This window comes from Hypomesus transpacificus, unplaced genomic scaffold, assembly GCF_021917145.1.
Source record: "Hypomesus transpacificus isolate Combined female unplaced genomic scaffold, fHypTra1 scaffold_61, whole genome shotgun sequence".
NCBI lineage: Eukaryota > Metazoa > Chordata > Actinopteri > Osmeriformes > Osmeridae > Hypomesus > Hypomesus transpacificus.
In genome coordinates this window covers 676,714-692,336 of record NW_025814034.1, presented here as the reverse complement: position 1 = coordinate 692,336, position 15,623 = coordinate 676,714, and the positions used below count along the sequence as shown (strand labels likewise).

Below are 15,623 nucleotides of genomic sequence, written 5' to 3'. Positions count from 1 at the left end.
TGTTTTTGCTTTCTCTGACGAATTTGTCACCAGATTTGCATTGGACTCTATTGGGCGAGAGTTGGACTTTGGCTCGCTTTCGTGGGGCTCTGAACAAATGTGTAAGTCTGTTGGATTCCACAGACAACTGTCTACGACCAACACAAAATTAGCTATCTATTGATCCAAAAACGAAGCATAAAGAGCAAAAATTGTGGCAATGCTGGCAAACTAGAAATATTTTTTCAACGACATCCGAAGCTCCCCTTCACTCTAAGCGATTCAGTCTGCACTCTAGGCTTTCTCGTACACACCCATGTAAATCTCAGAAACGGTTTGAAAAAGTCATGAAACATAATCAGTGATTTACAATTTACAAGTTGAATAAAATAAAGAAGTGGAATAAAGATTCAAAGAACAATACTTGGAATGCTGAAGCAGCAATAAGAAAGAGAAACAGGAAAACAATAGTTCTGTAGTACAATAGTACACAATAATTAATATATATATGTGAAAGAACAAAGGTTGTGCCCACCCAATAAGACAGACCAGGCTTGGTGATGAATATGTCTAAATATGATCTAGTATGTTTGAGGAAAACCAGAAAAGAAGTGCCATGGAACTCAATAGTTTGATTTAACTTTATTGAAAACCAGATCAGAGAGATGGATAGAAAGAGGGAGATTTGGGGAGAGAGATGGGTACAGATGATAGAGAGATGGATGATATCATCAGGACAGGCCTGTGTGGAGACTCCTCCCCCTCCTGTAAGAACAAGGATGTTTGTGTTGGCACGAGTTGAATGAGACATGCACATTCATTCAGTACACGCACACAGTTACTCACACAGTAACCATGGTCACAATTAAAGTCTGCTAAATGCATAAATGTAAATGTAAAGTTACCGTGGTCACAAATATACACTATACCTACCCTAACCCATCTATACACAGTTACCATGGGCCTAGTGGTCACACTTACACAGGAGACGTGGCTCTAGAGGCAGGCGGGTCTCGATTGTTCTTTAGACCTGCGTGTCCCCTGTACCTCCACTCCAACACGGGTGACACACCAGCACTGCCCTGTAGCACTCCAGCACTGAGTGGGGAGGAACTGGCCCAGGAAGTCACACTGGGGGACGTAGGCTCCAGGAAGGTTGGCCACACTGGCATCCCTCTGACACTGAGTCAGAGGGCAAACTGGGGAGGAGAGCGAGAGAGAAGTAGGGGAGAGAGAGAGAGGTAGGGAGAGAGAGAGGTACAGAGAGAGAGAGAGAGGTTGGGAGAAAGATAGAGAGAGGTAGGGAGAGAGAGAGGTAGAGAGAGAGAGGTTGGGAGAAAGAAAGAGAGGTAGGGAGAGAGAGAGAGGTAGGGAGAGAGAGAGAAAGGAGAGAGAGAAGTAGGGAGAGAGAGAGAGGTTGGGAGAAAGATAGACAGAGGTAAGGAGAGAGAGGTAGGGAGAGAGAGAGGTAGAGAGAGAAAGGTTGGGAGAAAGAGAGAGAGAAGTAGGGAGAAAGAGAGAGAGAGAATGAGTGAGCCGTTTTAGCCAGCTACATCATCAACAAGTTAACAGTTTGATGGAGCTAGTGGATGGTGTGTGAGTGAGCCCTCACACACACACACACCACTCACACACTCCACTCACACACATACACACCAATCAAACACTCCTCTCACACACACTCCTCACACACCTGGGCAGCTGGGCCTTGGTTGTCCTGAAGAAGTCAGTGTCCCAGAGATGATGTCTCCATTATAGTTAACACACCAGCACTGCCCTGTAGCGCCCCAGCACTGGGTAGTGAGGAACCGGCCTTGGGTGTCACACTGGGGGACGTAGGCTCCAGGGACCGGGGTCACACTGGCCCTCCACTGCTCACACCTGGTCTGAGGACGAACTGGAGAGGGAGGGAGGGTGAGAGAGGGGGGGATGAGTTGCCAGGTAACGAGAGGATGGGGTCAGATGGGGACCTGGAGGGGGGGGGGGGGGGGGGGGGGGGGGGGGGCAGATGGGGGCCTGGAGGAGGGGGGGGGGGGGGGTCAGCAGGAACGGCCGGACAACTGAACTGGAGCTGAGTTTAGTTACTGGACTGCACTGATCATGGATTGGCCAGAACTAACACCATGTTCTGGCACTGGGCGAGGGGGGGTTAAGAAGAGTACCTAGTACCAGAACACTATGTGCTCCTATCACACCCCCCCTACGGCTGTTTGTCCTGGACGTTTGGGTGAAGAAAGGAGCATGGCTGTGGACTGGTCACTGATGTTTATATGAATCAATGACACACACATACACTTACACACATAAACACACATTAAATAAATAAATAAATAAAAAGGCTTAACTATTGTCACAATGTTTAGTTCATCGACTCAATTTTGTTAATCGATTCATCAACAAATTGGGAACGAAAATTGTTCTATTAATTGCTACATAAAAAAAATGGTTAGGTTCATTAGTTACATTAGTAACACCTACATGGGTCTGGAGAAAGAAGAGATTGTTTTTACACAAGTCAATGACACACACACACACCTGCACAGTTGGGTTTTGTTTGTCCTGGAGGAGTCAGTGTCCCAGGAACTGTTTCTCCAGCAGCGTTGACACACCAGCAGTACCCTGTAGAGTCAGAGCACTGAGTGGGGAGGAACCTGCCCTGGGAGTCACACTGGGGGACGTAGGCTCCAGGGGCTGTCCCAGCGGCACTCCTTCTCTCCTCACACAAGGTCTGGGGACGATCTGTGGGGGGGGGGGGGGGTGAGGAGGAGGGAAAGAGAGAACATATGCAACAACCTCTTTTAATAAATCTATTTTTAGCAAGTGGACGGATTTAAACATTCCTAAGTCCTCACACCTCTGCAGCTGTGTCTTTCTTGTCCCACGGGAGTCACTGTCCCAGGGACCACTTCTCCATCAAGGGTGACACACCAGCACTGCCCTGTAGAGACCCAGCACTGGGTGGGGAAGAACTGGCCCTGGGAGTCACACTGGGGGATGTAGGCTCCAGGGAGGTGGGACACACTGGCCCTCCACAGTTCACACCTGGTCAGAGGACGAACTGGGGAGAGAGAAACAGGGGTGGGGGGGGGTTATACACACCCAGATGGGTCTGGAGAAGGAAGAGTCTGTGTATACATGAGTCAATGACACGCACACCTGGACAGGTGGGTCTTGGTTGTCCTGGAGAAGTGAGTGTCCCAGGGACCTCATCTCCAGCAGCGTTGACACACCAGCACTGCCCTGTAGGGCGGCACTGGGTTGGGAGGAACCTGCCCTCGGAGTCACACTGGGGGACGTAGGCTCCAGGAACTTGGGAAGCACTGTCCCTCAACCGTTCACAGCTAGTCTGAGCAGGACCTGGCAGGGAGGGGGATGAAGAGGAGGGAGAGAGAGAACACGCAACAACCTCCTTTAATAAACATATTTTTAGCCAGCTACGCTACGAACAAGCTAACATTTATGGCTTGGATGGGCAGTATTTTTATGTTACCAAGTCCTCAAACACACTTGTACAGCTGGGTTTTGGTTGTCCTTGAGCAGTCAGTGTCCCAGGGACCACTTCTTCAGCACGGTTGATACACCAGCATTGCCCTGTAGCCTCCCAGCACTGGATGGGGAGGAACTGGCCCTGGGAGTCACACTGGGGTTGGAAGGCTCCAGGGCGGTGGGCCACACCGGCCCTCCACCACTCACACATGGTCAGAGGACGACCTGGGAAATTGGGGGTTGAACCTGAGAGAGAGAGGGAGAGGGTGGGACAAAGAGCGTGGGCAACGCTTCTTTCATTAATACTGCTCCAGTTTGTGGGCGTCGGAGGGCCTAATGCAAAAATACAGTTACCAGTGATTATCTCAACTGCATATTACCCCAATGATGAAATAAATTCAGGTCAAAACCATTCTAAGTTTTACATGAAGTACTTAAGTAAATATATAGATATTTCAGTTCATGGAAAGGGTTGACAGACAGTGATGAAATTAAACTGTGTCTCAGCAATCCTTTTGAATTTGAGGTCCAGTATTTCATACAGGCATCTGGTAAAAAAGGGTTAACTATTATTATAATAATTAGATGTCAGATTCACCGACAAATAATGAAATAAAATAGTTTGATTAATGGCTAGAAATAAATGTTAGGTGCATCCGAGTTACAAAAACCTGCCAGGGTCTGGATAAGCAAGGAATGTTTTTACATGAGTCAATGACACAGACACACACCTGTGCAAGTGGGTCTTGGTTGTCCTTGAGAAGTCACTGTCCCAGGGACCACATCTCCAGCAGGGGTGACACACCAGCACTGCCCTGTAGAGACCTGGCACTGGGTGGGGACGAACTGGCCCTGGGAGTCACACTGGGGGACGTAGGCTCCAGGGACCGTCACACTCGCCCTCCTCTGCTCACACAAGGTCAGGGGAGGATCTGTAGGGGTGGGCAAAGTAGGATAGAAAGGGACAACACCTGTGCAAGTGGTTCTTGGTTGTCCTTGAGAAGTCACTGTCCCAGGGACCACATCTCCAGCAGGGGTGACACACCAGCATAGCCCTGTAGAGACCTGGCACTGGGTGGGGAAGAACTGGCCCTGGGAGTCACACTGGGGGACGTAGGCTCCAGGGAGGTGGGACAAACTGGCCCTCCACAGTTCACACCTGGTCAGAGGACGAACTGGGGAGAGAGAAATGGGGGCGTTGGCGTGGGGGGTTATACACACCCGGATGGGTCTGGAGAAGGAAGAGTGTGTGTATACATGAGTCAATGACACACACACCTGGACAGACGGGTCTTGGTTGTCCTGGAGAAGTGCGTGTCCCAGGGACCTCATCTCCAGCAGCGTTGACACACCAGCACTGCCCTGTAGGGCGGCACTGGGTTGGGAGGAACCTGCCCTCGGAGTCACACTGGGGGACGTAGGCTCCAAAGACTTGGGAAGCACTGTCCCTCAAACGTTCACATTTAGTCTGAGCAGGACCTGGCAGGGAAGGGGATGAAGAGGAGGGAGAGAGAGAACACGCAACAACCTCCTTTAATAAACATATTTTCGGCCAGCTACGCTACGAACAAGCTAACATTTATGGCTTGGATGGGCAGTATTTTTATGTTACCAAGTCCTCAAACGCACCTGTACAGCTGGGTTTTGGTTGTCCTTGAGCAGTCAGTGTCCCAGGGACCACTTCTTCAGCACGGTTGATACACCAGCATTGCCCTGTAGCCTCCCAGCACTGGATGGGGAGGAACTGGCCCTGGGAGTCACACTGGGGTTGGAAGGATCCAGGGAGGTGGGCCACACCGGCCCTCCACCACTCACACATGGTCAGAGGATGACCTGGGAGGGTGGAACCTGAGAGAGAGAGGGAGAGGGTGGGACAAAGAGCGTGGGCAACGCTTCGTTCATTTATACTGCTCTAGTTTGATGGTGTCGGAAGGCCTAATGCCAAAATACAGTTACCAGTGATTATCTCAACTGCATATTACCCCAATGATGAAATAAATTCAGGTCATAACCATTTAAAGTTTTACATAAAATACTTAAGTAAATATATAGATATTTCAGTTCATGGAAAGGGTTGACAGACAGTGATGAAATTAAACTGTGTCTCAGCAATCCTTTTGAATTTGAGGTCCAGTATTTCATACAGGCATCTGATAAAAAAGGGTTAACTATTATTATAATAATTAGATGTCAGATTCACCGACAAATAATGAAATAAAATAGTTTGATTAATGGCTAGAAATAAATGTTAGGTGCATCCGAGTTACAGAAACCTGCCAGGGTCTGGATAAGCAAGGAATGTTTTTACATGAGTCAATGACACAGACACACACCTGTGCAAGTGGGTCTTGGTTGTCCTTGAGAAGTCACTGTCCCAGGGACCACATCTCCAGCAGGGGTGACACACCAGCATATCCCTGTAGAGACCTGGCACTGGGTGGGGACGAACTGGCCCTGGGAGTCACACTGGGGGACGTAGGCTCCAGGGACCGTCACACTCGCCCTCCTCTGCTCACACAAGGTCAGGGGAGGATCTGTAGGGGTGGGCAAAGTAGGATAGAAAGGGACAACACCTGTGCAAGTGGTTCTTGGTTGTCCTTGAGAAGTCACTGTCCCAGGGACCACATCTCCAGCAGGGGTGACACACCAGCATAGCCCTGTAGAGACCTGGCACTGGGTGGGGAAGAACTGGCCCTGGGAGTCACACTGGGGGACGTAGGCTCCAGGGAGGTGGGACACACTGGCCCTCCACAGTTCACACCTGGTCAGAGGACGAACTGGGGAGAGAGAAATGGGGGCGTTGGCGTGGGGGCTTAGACACACCCGGATGGGTCTGGAGAAGGAAGAGTGTGTGTATACATGAGTCAATGACACACACACCTGGACAGACGGGTCTTGGTTGTCCTGGAGAAGTGCGTGTCCCAGGGACCTCATCTCCAGCAGCGTTGACACACCAGCACTGCCCTGTAGGGCGGCACTGGGTTGGGAGGAACCTGCCCTCGGAGTCACACTGGGGGACGTAGGCTCCAGGGACTTGGGAAGCACTGTCCCTCAACCGTTCACAGCTAGTCTGAGCAGGACCTGGCAGGGAGGGGGATGAAGAGGAGGGAGAGAGAGAACACGCAACAACCTCCTTTAATAAACATATTTTTAGCCAGCTACGCTACGAACAAGCTAACATTTATGGCTTGGATGGGCAGTATTTTTATGTTACCAAGTCCTCAAACACACCTGTACAGCTGGGTTTTGGTTGTCCTTGAGCAGTCAGTGTCCCAGGGACCACTTCTTCAGCACGGTTGATACACCAGCATTGCCCTGTAGCCTCCCAGCACTGGATGGGGAGGAACTGGCCCTGGGAGTCACACTGGGGTTGGAAGGCTCCAGGGAGGTGGGCCACACCGGCCCTCCACCACTCACACATAGTCAGAGGATGACCTGGGAGGGTGGAACCTGAGAGAGAGAGGGAGAGGGTGGGACAAAGAGCGTGGGCAACGCTTCGTTCATTTATACTGCTCTAGTTTGATGGTGTCGGAAGGCCTAATGCCAAAATACAGTTACCAGTGATTATCTCAACTGCATATTACCCCAATGATGAAATAAATTCAGGTCATAACCATTTAAAGTTTTACATAAAATACTTAAGTAAATATATAGATATTTCAGTTCATGGAAAGGGTTGACAGACAGTGATGAAATTAAACTGTGTCTCAGCAATCCTTTTGAATTTGAGGTCCAGTATTTCATACAGGCATCTGGTAAAAAAGGGTTAACTATTATTATAATAATTAGATGTCAGATTCACCGACAAATAATGAAATAAAATAGTTTGATTAATGGCTAGAAATAAATGTTATGTGCATCCGAGTTACAAAAACCTGCCAGGGTCTGGATAAGCAAGGAATGTTTTTACATGAGTCAATGACACAGACACACACCTGTGCAAGTGGGTCTTGGTTGTCCTTGAGAAGTCACTGTCCCAGGGACCACATCTCCAGCAGGGGTGACACACCAGCATATCCCTGTAGAGACCTGGCACTGGGTGGGGACGAACTGGCCCTGGGAGTCACACTGGGGGACGTAGGCTCCAGGGACCGTCACACTCGCCCTCCTCTGCTCACACAAGGTCAGGGGAGGATCTGTAGGGGTGGGCAAAGTAGGATAGAAAGGGACAACACCTGTGCAAGTGGTTCTTGGTTGTCCTTGAGAAGTCACTGTCCCAGGGACCACATCTCCAGCAGGGGTGACACACCAGCATAGCCCTGTAGAGACCTGGCACTGGGTGGGGAAGAACTGGCCCTGGGAGTCACACTGGGGGACGTAGGCTCCAGGGAGGTGGGACACACTGGCCCTCCACAGTTCACACCTGGTCAGAGGACGAACTGGGGAGAGAGAAATGGGGGCGTTGGCGTGGGGGCTTAGACACACCCGGATGGGTCTGGAGAAGGAAGAGTGTGTGTATACATGAGTCAATGACACACACACCTGGACAGACGGGTCTTGGTTGTCCTGGAGAAGTGCGTGTCCCAGGGACCTCATCTCCAGCAGCGTTGACACACCAGCACTGCCCTGTAGGGCGGCACTGGGTTGGGAGGAACCTGCCCTCGGAGTCACACTGGGGGACGTAGGCTCCAAAGACTTGGGAAGCACTGTCCCTCAAACGTTCACATTTAGTCTGAGCAGGACCTGGCAGGGAAGGGGATGAAGAGGAGGGAGAGAGAGAACACGCAACAACCTCCTTTAATAAACATATTTTCGGCCAGCTACGCTACGAACAAGCTAACATTTATGGCTTGGATGGGCAGTATTTTTATGTTACCAAGTCCTCAAACACACCTGTACAGCTGGGTTTTGGTTGTCCTTGAGCAGTCAGTGTCCCAGGGACCACTTCTTCAGCACGGTTGATACACCAGCATTGCCCTGTAGCCTCCCAGCACTGGATGGGGAGGAACTGGCCCTGGGAGTCACACTGGGGTTGGAAGGATCCAGGGAGGTGGGCCACACCGGCCCTCCACCACTCACACATGGTCAGAGGATGACCTGGGAGGGTGGAACCTGAGAGAGAGAGGGAGAGGGTGGGACAAAGAGCGTGGGCAACGCTTCGTTCATTTATACTGCTCTAGTTTGATGGTGTCGGAAGGCCTAATGCCAAAATACAGTTACCAGTGATTATCTCAACTGCATATTACCCCAATGATGAAATAAATTCAGGTCATAACCATTTAAAGTTTTACATAAAATACTTAAGTAAATATATAGATATTTCAGTTCATGGAAAGGGTTGACAGACAGTGATGAAATTAAACTGTGTCTCAGCAATCCTTTTGAATTTGAGGTCCAGTATTTCATACAGGCATCTGATAAAAAAGGGTTAACTATTATTATAATAATTAGATGTCAGATTCACCGACAAATAATGAAATAAAATAGTTTGATTAATGGCTAGAAATAAATGTTAGGTGCATCCGAGTTACAGAAACCTGCCAGGGTCTGGATAAGCAAGGAATGTTTTTACATGAGTCAATGACACAGACACACACCTGTGCAAGTGGGTCTTGGTTGTCCTTGAGAAGTCACTGTCCCAGGGACCACATCTCCAGCAGGGGTGACACACCAGCATATCCCTGTAGAGACCTGGCACTGGGTGGGGACGAACTGGCCCTGGGAGTCACACTGGGGGACGTAGGCTCCAGGGACCGTCACACTCGCCCTCCTCTGCTCACACAAGGTCAGGGGAGGATCTGTAGGGGTGGGCAAAGTAGGATAGAAAGGGACAACACCTGTGCAAGTGGTTCTTGGTTGTCCTTGAGAAGTCACTGTCCCAGGGACCACATCTCCAGCAGGGGTGACACACCAGCATAGCCCTGTAGAGACCTGGCACTGGGTGGGGAAGAACTGGCCCTGGGAGTCACACTGGGGGACGTAGGCTCCAGGGAGGTGGGACACACTGGCCCTCCACAGTTCACACCTGGTCAGAGGACGAACTGGGGAGAGAGAAATGGGGGCGTTGGCGTGGGGGCTTAGACACACCCGGATGGGTCTGGAGAAGGAAGAGTGTGTGTATACATGAGTCAATGACACACACACCTGGACAGACGGGTCTTGGTTGTCCTGGAGAAGTGCGTGTCCCAGGGACCTCATCTCCAGCAGCGTTGACACACCAGCACTGCCCTGTAGGGCGGCACTGGGTTGGGAGGAACCTGCCCTCGGAGTCACACTGGGGGACGTAGGCTCCAGGGACTTGGGAAGCACTGTCCCTCAACCGTTCACAGCTAGTCTGAGCAGGACCTGGCAGGGAGGGGGATGAAGAGGAGGGAGAGAGAGAACACGCAACAACCTCCTTTAATAAACATATTTTTAGCCAGCTACGCTACGAACAAGCTAACATTTATGGCTTGGATGGGCAGTATTTTTATGTTACCAAGTCCTCAAACACACCTGTACAGCTGGGTTTTGGTTGTCCTTGAGCAGTCAGTGTCCCAGGGACCACTTCTTCAGCACGGTTGATACACCAGCATTGCCCTGTAGCCTCCCAGCACTGGATGGGGAGGAACTGGCCCTGGGAGTCACACTGGGGTTGGAAGGCTCCAGGGAGGTGGGCCACACCGGCCCTCCACCACTCACACATAGTCAGAGGATGACCTGGGAGGGTGGAACCTGAGAGAGAGAGGGAGAGGGTGGGACAAAGAGCGTGGGCAACGCTTCGTTCATTTATACTGCTCTAGTTTGATGGTGTCGGAAGGCCTAATGCCAAAATACAGTTACCAGTGATTATCTCAACTGCATATTACCCCAATGATGAAATAAATTCAGGTCATAACCATTTAAAGTTTTACATAAAATACTTAAGTAAATATATAGATATTTCAGTTCATGGAAAGGGTTGACAGACAGTGATGAAATTAAACTGTGTCTCAGCAATCCTTTTGAATTTGAGGTCCAGTATTTCATACAGGCATCTGGTAAAAAAGGGTTAACTATTATTATAATAATTAGATGTCAGATTCACCGACAAATAATGAAATAAAATAGTTTGATTAATGGCTAGAAATAAATGTTATGTGCATCCGAGTTACAAAAACCTGCCAGGGTCTGGATAAGCAAGGAATGTTTTTACATGAGTCAATGACACAGACACACACCTGTGCAAGTGGGTCTTGGTTGTCCTTGGGGAGTCACTGTCCCAGGGACCACTTCTCCAGCAGGGGTGACACACCAGCACTGCCCTGTAGACTGCCGGCACTGGGTGGGGAGGAACTGGCCTTGGGAGTCACACTGGGGGACGTAGGCTCCAGGGAGCTGGGACACACTGTCCCTCCACAGTTCACACCTGGTCTGAGGACGATCTGGGAGGGAGGTGAGAAGGTGAGGAGAAGGGAGAGAGAACACAAGCAACAACCTCCTTCAATATTCATTATTTTAGCCAGCTATGCCACTAACAAGCTACTAGTAATAGGCGATATTTGAATGTTAACAAGTCCTTTAAGGTTCCTGGTTCCTTGAGCCAATATGTTAAGCCAACTATCACTAACCTAGGGGTTAACATTGACCCTGGCCTTCAGCTTGACAGACAGATTAGGTCAGTAGTTAAATCAAACTTTTTTCATTTGAGGCAATTGGCCAAAATAAAGCCTTTTCTGTCCAGGCAGCATTTTGAGACAGTAATTCACGCCTTTGTCAGTACTAGACTGGATTATTGTAATGTATTGTATGTGGGGGTCAGTGGGTTGTCTATCGTTCATCTCCAGTTGGTGCAAAGCGCTGCTGCACGTCTTTTAACTGGAACACGTAAATACTCGCACATTTCCCCCATTTTATCTTCACTCCACTGGCTCCCTATGGCCTAGCCCCCCTGTACATCTCTGAGCTGTTACATCCCTATAGACTCACCCGTTCTCTCAGGTCAGCCGATAAACTGCTCCTAAGTGTGCCCAAAACAAAGTACAAGCTAAAAGGGAATCGTGCTTTTGCAGAAGCGGCTATGCTTTGGCCTTTGAAAACTGAAATGAAAGTTGTGTCTGGTTATATTGATGGTATTGGGTCTTTGTATGATGTGTTACAGTTTTTTGTATTTTTGTATTGTGTGAGACGTGTTGAGTCTTTGTATTTTAGGGTTTTTCATTCTTTTGTTGTTTTATTGTTTTTACTGTTTTTACTGTTTTTACTGTACGGCACTTTGTGTTTTACCTTGAATTTTAAAGTGCTTTATAAATAAATGTTGCTTGCATGTTTTAAAAACACACACCTGCACAGCTGGGTCTTGGTTGTCCTCGGGGAGTCAGTGTCCCAGGGACCACATCTCCAGCAGCGTTGACACACCAGCACTGCCCTGTAGACTCCCAGCACTGGGTGGGGAGGAACCGGCCCTGGGAGTCACACTGGGGGACGTAGGCTCCATCGACCGTCACAGTGGCCCTCCTCTGCTCACACAAGGTCTGGGGAGGTTTTGTAGGGGGGATCAAAGTAGGATCGAGAGGATGAACACCTGTGCAAGTGGGTCTTGGTTGTCCTTGGGGAGTCAGTGTCCCAGGGACCACTTCTCCAGCAGGGGTGACACACCAGCACTGCCCTGTAGACTGCCGGCACTGGGTGGGGAGGAACTGGCCCTGGGAGTCACACTGGGGGACGTAGGCTCCAGGGAGCTGGGACACACTGTCCCTCCACAGTTCACACCTGGTCTGAGGACGATCTGGGAGGGAGGTGAGAAGGTGAGGAGAAGGGAGAGAGAACACAAGCAACAACCTCCTTCAATATTCATTATTTTAGCCAGCTATGCCACTAACGAGCTACTAGTAATAGGCAATATTTGAATGTTAACAAGTCCTTTAAGGTTCCTGGTTCCTTGAGCCAATATGTTAAGCCAACTATCACTAACCTAGGGGTTAACATTGACCCTGGCCTTCAGCTTGACAGACAGATTAGGTCAGTAGTTAAATCAAACTTTTTTCATTTGAGGCAATTGGCCAAAATAAAGCCTTTTCTGTCCAGGCAGCTGTTTGAGACAGTAATTCACGCCTTTGTCAGTACTAGACTGGATTATTGTAATGTATTGTATGTGGGGGTCAGTGGGTTGTCTATCGTTCATCTCCAGTTGGTGCAAAACGCTGCTGCACGTCTTTTAACTGGAACACGTAAATACTCGCACATTTCCCCCATTTTATCTTCACTCCACTGGCTCCCTATGGCCTAGCCCCCCTGTACATCTCTGAGCTGTTACATCCCTATAGACCCACCCGTTCTCTCAGGTCAGCCGATAAACTGCTCCTAAGTGTGCCCAAAACAAAGTACAAGCTAAAAGGGAATCGTGCTTTTGCAGAAGCGGCTATGCTTTGGCCTTTGAAAACTGAAATGAAAGTTGTGTCTGGTTATATTGATGGTATTGGGTCTTTGTATGATGTGTTACAGTTTTTTGTATTTTTGTATTGTGTGAGACGTGTTGAGTCTTTGTATTTTAGGGTTTTTCATTCTTTTGTTGTTTTATTGTTTTTACTGTTTTTACTGTACGGCACTTTGTGTTTCACCTTGAATTTTAAAGTGCTTTATAAATAAATGTTGCTTGCATGTTTTAAAAACACACACCTGCACAGCTGGGTCTTGGTTGTCCTCGGGGAGTCAGTGTCCCAGGGACCACATCTCCAGCAGCGTTGACACACCAGCACTGCCCTGTAGACTCCCAGCACTGGGTGGGGAGGAACCGGCCCTGGGAGTCACACTGGGGGACGTAGGCTCCATCGACCGTGACAGTGGCCCTCCTCTGCTCACACAAGGTCTGGGGAGGTTTTGTAGGGGGGATCAAAGTAGGATCGAGAGGACGAACACCTGTGCAAGTGGGTCTTGGTTGTCCTTGGGGAGTCAGTGTCCCAGGGACCACTTCTCCAGCAGGGGTGACACACCAGCACTGCCCTGTAGACTGCCGGCACTGGGTGGGGAGGAACTGGCCCTGGGAGTCACACTGGGGGACGTAGGCTCCAGGGAGCTGGGACACACTGTCCCTCCACAGTTCACACCTGGTCTGAGGACGATCTGGGAGGGAGGTGAGAAGGTGAGGAGAAGGGAGAGAGAACACAAGCAACAACCTCCTTCAATATTCATTGTTTTAGCCAGCTATGCCACTAACAAGCTTATGGTGATGGATTGGGTGGGCAATATTTGAATGTTAACAAGTCCTTTAAAAACACACACCTGCACAGCTGGGTTTTGTTTGTCCTGGAGGAGTCATTGTTCCAGGAACTGTTTCTCCAGCAGCGTTGACACACCAGCAGTACCCTGTAGAGCCAGAGCACTGAGTGGGGAGGAACTGGCCCTCTGAGTCACACTGGGGGGAGTAGGCTCCAGGGGTATTACTAGTAGCACTCCTTCTCTCCTCACACAAGGTCTGGGGACCATCTGTGGGGGGGGGGGGGTGAGGAGGAGGGAGAGAGAGAACATATGCAACAACCTCTTTTAATAAATCTATTTTTAGCAAGTGGACGGATTTAAACATTCCTAAGTCCTCACACCTCTGCAGCTGTGTCTTTCTTGTCCCAGGGGAGTCACTGTCCCAGGGACCACTTCTCCATCAAGGGTGACACACCAGCACTGCCCTGTAGAGACCCAGCACTGGGTGGGGAAGAACTGGCCCTGGGAGTCACACTGGGGGATGTAGGCTCCAGGGAGGTGGGACACACTGGCCTTCCACAGTTCACACCTGGTCAGAGGACGAACTGGGGAGAGAGAAACAGGGGTGGGGGGGGGTTATACACACCCAGATGGGTCTGGAGAAGGAAGAGTGTGTGTATACATGAGTCAATGACACGCACACCTGGACAGGTGGGTCTTGGTTGTCCTGGAGAAGTGAGTGTCCCAGGGACCTCATCTCCAGCAGCGTTGACACACCAGCACTGCCCTGTAGGGCGGCACTGGGTTGGGAGGAACCTGCCCTCGGAGTCACACTGGGGGACGTAGGCTCCAGGAACTTGGGAAGCACTGTCCCTCAACCGTTCACAGCTAGTCTGAGCAGGACCTGGCAGGGAGGGGGATGAAGAGGAGGGAGAGAGAGAACACGCAACAACCTCCTTTAATAAACATATTTTTAGCCAGCTACGCTACGAACAAGCTAACATTTATGGCTTGGATGGGCAGTATTTTTATGTTACCAAGTCCTCAAACACACTTGTACAGCTGGGTTTTGGTTGTCCTTGAGCAGTCAGTGTCCCAGGGACCACTTCTTCAGCACGGTTGATACACCAGCATTGCCCTGTAGCCTCCCAGCACTGGATGGGGAGGAACTGGCCCTGGGAGTCACACTGGGGTTGGAAGGCTCCAGGGCGGTGGGCCACACCGGCCCTCCACCACTCACACATGGTCAGAGGACGACCTGGGAGGGTGGAACCTGAGAGAGAGAGGGAGAGGGTGGGACAAAGAGCGTGGGCAACGCTTCGTTCATTAATACTGCTCTAGTTTGATGGTGTCGGAAGGCCTAATGCCAAAATACAGTTACCAGTGATTATCTCAACTGCATATTACCCCAATGATGAAATAAATTCAGGTCAAAACCATTCTAAGTTTTACATGAAGTACTTAAGTAAATATATAGATATTTCAGTTCATGGAACTGAAATAACAAAACAGTCAATGACACAGACACACACCTGTGCAAGTGGGTCTTGGTTGTCCTTGGGGAGTCAGTGTCCCAGGGACCACTTCTCCAGCAGGGGTGACACACCAGCACTGCCCTGTGGACTCCCGGCACTGGGTGGGGAGGAACTGGCCCTGGGAGTCACACTGGGGGACGTAGGCTCCAGGGAGCTGGGACACACTGGCCCTCCACAGTTCACACCTGGTCTGAGGACGATCTGGGAGGGAGGTGAGAAGGTGAGGAGAAGGGAGAGAGAACACAAGCAACAACTTCCTTCAATTCAATTTTTTTAGCCAGCTATGCAACTAACAAGCTACTAGTAATAGGCGATATTTGAATGTTAACAAGTCCTTTAAAAACACACACCTGCACAGCTGGGTCTTGGTTGTCCTTGGGGAGTCAGTGTCCCAGGGACCATTTCTCCAGCAGTGTTGACACACCAGCACTGCCCTGTAGACTCCCAGCACTGGGTGGGGAAGAACTGGCCCTGGGAGTCACACTGGGGGATGTAGGCTCCAGGGACCGTCGCGATCACACTGGCCCT

At 50.0% G+C, this 15,623-nt stretch overlaps 1 protein-coding gene across 1 annotated transcript; it reads right to left on the bottom strand.

Moving 5' to 3' along the window:
* Nucleotides 1–606: 606 nt before the first annotated feature.
* On the bottom strand, nucleotides 607–13,828 carry LOC124465920 (thyroglobulin-like). Its single transcript, XM_047017577.1, has 18 exons — nucleotides 13,645–13,828; nucleotides 13,282–13,485; nucleotides 9,901–10,119; nucleotides 9,550–9,750; nucleotides 9,003–9,446; nucleotides 8,299–8,517; nucleotides 7,948–8,148; nucleotides 7,401–7,844; nucleotides 6,697–6,915; nucleotides 6,346–6,546; nucleotides 5,799–6,242; nucleotides 5,095–5,313; nucleotides 4,744–4,944; nucleotides 2,834–3,037; nucleotides 2,515–2,718; nucleotides 1,673–1,876; nucleotides 961–1,178; nucleotides 607–744 (listed from the first exon to the last, which is right to left on the bottom strand). Exons 1-17 carry the CDS (start codon nucleotides 13,679–13,681, stop codon nucleotides 976–978), a joined length of 4,068 nt encoding a protein of 1,355 aa, XP_046873533.1. The 5' UTR covers nucleotides 13,682–13,828; the 3' UTR covers nucleotides 607–744; nucleotides 961–975.
* Nucleotides 13,829–15,623: the final 1,795 nt, after the last annotated feature.

What these genes read in the sequence shown, in the direction of transcription:
- LOC124465920 (XM_047017577.1), bottom strand. Translation starts at nt 13,681, where the DNA reads ATGACTCCTCCAGGACAAACAAAACCCAGCTGTGCAG. An exon ending in ACCAAAACCCAGCTGTACAG is followed by an intron (nt 6,547 to 6,696) that starts GTGTGTTTGAGG and finishes CCTCCCTGCCAG; the next exon opens with GTCCTGCTCAGACTAGCTGT. An exon ending in ACCAAGGCCCAGCTGCCCAG is followed by an intron (nt 1,179 to 1,672) that starts GTGTGTGAGGAG and finishes TCTCCTCCCCAG; the next exon opens with TTTGCCCTCTGACTCAGTGT.